Below are 4,178 nucleotides of genomic sequence, written 5' to 3'. Positions count from 1 at the left end.
GACATAAATATCCAGTTTATAAAGAAAGGTCTGAAAAGTAAGTGACGAGATGTGATTTTAGTTAGATTGGTCAAGCCAGACACGTAACAATAACATATTACTGTTATCAATTTCCCACACGTCTACAACATATCTTACAATCAGTTTGCAAATAAGTATCGCTTTATGGTTTTATCGAAGTCTAACAAATCATAATTTGTTAAAGGTCTATTCTAATACAGTTTGATATCGTCTTCTCTAAACATAAAACATCAACTTTGTCATGGTTTCAATTTAGGCTTTATCTCTTTGGTAACATGATATAACATGAGTAACAATGGCGGTGTCGTCGATAAAGCAGAGGACGCGTTCATATTTCCCCTAGTTTTATCGAATTTGAGTTTTAATAAGATTCTGTCGGTGTTTTCTTTGTTACTGTTGTACCTTACGCAGTTAAAATCATATCGACACTAAAATTACAAGTTTGTACTTGTCCTAAAAGTATCACAGTGTAGTCGAACCCAAAACAGAATCACTTTATATCTTTCCATGGATCGATAACTGTCACACATCTCATATTTGAGACTTTCTGCTTGTTTCCAAACAACAAAAATATGCCAATCGGAATCTAAATTCAAAACGAAATTCGAGTAAACGTTGCTAAAAATGAACAAAAAAAGACTAACATAACAGAGACGCCTGAATAGGTTTTAAAAAAACTGCATAATCACATTATTGAGCATTATTGCTTAACATATAGATACCAGGAGATTAGTTCGTATTAAAAGAAGTAACTCTCTTAAATCTCTTATCAGAATTACAACTGTCATGCGTATACACAGAGCTATTGCAAAAACACGATATACCATCAACATAGATAAAACTATAACGCGTACCAAAATTGTATTACAAATAAAACGCTTCACAAAAATGGCCTATGAAAAGCTAGCACACAAACAATAAAACACAATGTATTGCAATAATATTGACGTGTCCTTACTGAACTACTGTGACATGGCAATATCGAAATGTGTCGTTTAAAATCATTTTAAGAAATGTATGTTTCCTTGTCAAAGAATCCACGTGACCACGCGTCACGTAACATTTTATTGGTGCACGTGAGTATGCGTTACGTCACAGTTTGGTAGTAGTAGTTGACAATGAGGTGGTTGTCGTTGTGGGTGTACATCCATTTTTCTCGGCTGTCACCACACCCAGTTTTCGCCATCCTGGCCTCCTCTCGGGAATACAGCTGCAGAAAATTTCAAAAAATGTTTTTCGGAATTGAGTACTCATACCGCAATACAGGACAAAGTTGATAGCATTATTGCAAAGTGCCACAATATCGAGAAGATCTCCCAGAGGCATGTAGACAGAATCGAAGAACCCTTTAATAGAACTGCTCAATATTGTAAGAATGCCCTGCGGTAACTCCGTAATAAGAAAAAGAACGACAACTGCCAGCAGCATTAGAGTGGTACGGTTGTGTTCGTTGTGTTTGTCCGTATCCTCCTTCTTACCTTGATTTTTCAGAGCAACTCGCCGCTTGTAAGCGCGATGCATGGCAGTGATAAGAAGCAGAGTCAGCAACGTCAGCATGATACAGGGCACAAGTTTGAAGAGCAGAGCTTGAGTCCAGTAGTTCACAGAATTTATCACCACAAAAGCTCCATCTTTCCTCACCTCCAGCGAATACACGGGCTCCTCTTCACCGAGGCAATATGTCGTGATTTCGTTAGACATATAGTTTGGTATGCATATGATTATTGTGTACAGGATAACACCTATCACTGCTCTTTTAGCTTTCTGTTGGCTGCAGTACAAAGCCCCCTTCGTTGGAAACCATATGAATATAAAACGGAATATGGCCAATCCTATTGTTAACCATATCGCAATCGTATGACACACGACACTGAAACTTGCGTGGAACATAAGAAAACATACCCACCCGTAACCTTTCGTCATTGGAAAGGGGAGTTTCGGATCCTTCAGAATATAGAAATGGATAGCAAACGGGAAGTAGTCAAGCATGGTAAACAGGTCCGCGACAGCTAACCAAGTTAGAATATAATTTGTTGAAGTTATCATTTTCTTCCGAGTAAGTACAACAATATTTGCCGTATTAGCAAGCATTCCAAAAAGGCACACAAAAACACTAACATAACCGTGAACTCCAGCGTAATGGACACTGAACGCCTCGAGTGCGCTCTTGTCCGACGAGTCAGAGGCGTTCATGTTGGGACAGGACGACTTGGAGTAGACATCTGTCGTCACGCCAACTGAACTATTAGTGATGTTCCATATTTCAGTTGATATGACGTCAGTGCTACCAATCATTGTCACGTTTTCACTGTAATTCATATTTTATGTTGTTATAATGAATTATTAGAGAATTTAAACACGTGAAGTATGTAGCTTTACGTGAAGAGCGTTTTTATGTAGTTTGTAGAAACTCAATGGTTGTGTATCCCTCGATCTAGATAAGTAGTAAAATATCACGCGTTCAGGAACGCTACAGGGTTTTATGTTGCATGTACGGGCGTGACCACTGTTTGTATGTAGCGCGTACGTCCGGTGTCAATATCTGTATGTAGCGCGTATTTACGGTATCAATATTTGTGTGTATCACTTGTTAATTCAAATACATTGCTGCACATACGGAATCGTTGTTTAAATGTTATCTTTCTTTAAAACATTAAGGTTCAATAGTCTGTGAAGATATTGTGTAACAGTCCATTTCTTGTAACAAAATCTGTTGCCATCATTCCAGTTATCAACCCTCTTCCAGCCGATCAGAGCGTCTACAGAGGCCGAACTCGTCTCATCATGCAACAATATAGCATATCTTCAGGCTGTTTGTACTTTTAGTCTACATCCCATATGGAACACCAGCTTTTTCAATTAACCTGCAAAAACAAGGAGAAACAAAATAAGCAAACATCACGATTCCCTATCTTTTGATTATTGCGGATATTATTACCAATTAATTGTATTCATCAAAAGCTACACGGATGTAAAAATATACTATCAGCGCTAAATGTTGCACCAAACGAGATAATAAACCATACATTCATATTCTAACTTGCGAACATGTTTCAAATTTAACTATAAAGTCTTACAAGTTCTTTCAAAAGACCAAACAAGATAAAATGTTTTCAGGAGAGGAGGGGACTGGAAGTGACGCCTTCTTGGCGTTTATTGACTACAACGCTGTATCATTACCACTAGATTCCAGACCTATCACAGCCATGTTTCCCTAGGGGATACCGGAATACGCTTTAAACCATTAACATGGTAAAGTTCACACATACATCCAAACACGACAAGATAAGTGGCGTTACCCTCATAGATCTTAAAGTAAGTGAAATATTCACTGATAGTCTGTCTGATCTCCCGTAGAGCGGATGTTGATCTCACTATCAATACCCATCGTTACGAAAACATGGACGATGAATTAGCACCAATAATGATTGACATGAAAGTAATAAGTATGATCGAGGTATCTACCCCTGCTTTTTCAGGTCAAAACAAACAAGTATCATCAGGCAGAAAGACCGGTTGATGTTTTTATATCACAACAGAAAGAGCATGAGATAATTCAAACATTTTGCATGTTTTTGCTTGTATAAAGAGGCTGTTTTATCAAGATAGAGCAGAGTCTGCTATCAGTTCGTTTAGTGGTTTTGGGATTCTGGGTTGAAGTCAGTGGCTGTTCGACTGCTGTCGGAATACATGTACAATATGTTTCTACTGACAGGAGATAAGCATAACCTATACATATGTAAACAAACGGCTGTGTTTATCATGATAGCAAATAAACACAATGAATAGCAAGTTATTTGTAAATGTTAAAAAGATTACACTTAGGAAAAGCATCAATATCTAAAGCGCTGTTTGTGTTTGTTTACTGTTCAGATTTTGTTTGTTTTGATATTGTTTGTTTTGTTTGACTATTGTCGTTTTGTTATTTTATTGTTTTTAAACTCGCAAAAAAGTCGCTAAAATACATAATCAAAGAAATAAATAATTGGCTTACTAGGTCAACAAGATGTGGATGAAATAACTCTGAAATATCAACTGTATGTATGTATGTATGTATGTATGTATGTATGTATGTATGTATGTATGTATGTATGTATGTATGTATGTATGTAAATACGTACGTACGTATGTATGTATGTATGTATGTATGTATGTAT

The 4,178-nt window shown here is 36.9% G+C and overlaps 1 protein-coding gene across 1 annotated transcript; it reads right to left on the bottom strand.

The window, feature by feature from the left end:
• Positions 1–1,113: 1,113 nt before the first annotated feature.
• Positions 1,114–2,340, bottom strand: LOC132549606 (G-protein coupled receptor dmsr-1-like). The gene has a single exon (XM_060213552.1). The coding sequence runs from the start codon at positions 2,338–2,340 to the stop codon at positions 1,114–1,116; it is 1,227 nt and encodes a 408-aa protein (XP_060069535.1).
• Positions 2,341–4,178: the final 1,838 nt, after the last annotated feature.

Source organism: Ylistrum balloti, unplaced genomic scaffold, assembly GCF_031769215.1.
Source record: "Ylistrum balloti isolate Yb309-2 unplaced genomic scaffold, AGI_CSIRO_Ybal_v1 Utg370066, whole genome shotgun sequence".
Taxonomy (NCBI): Eukaryota; Metazoa; Mollusca; class Bivalvia; order Pectinida; family Pectinidae; genus Ylistrum; species Ylistrum balloti.
Note: the sequence above shows the minus strand (reverse complement) of the source record. Positions and strands in the feature narration are given on the sequence as shown.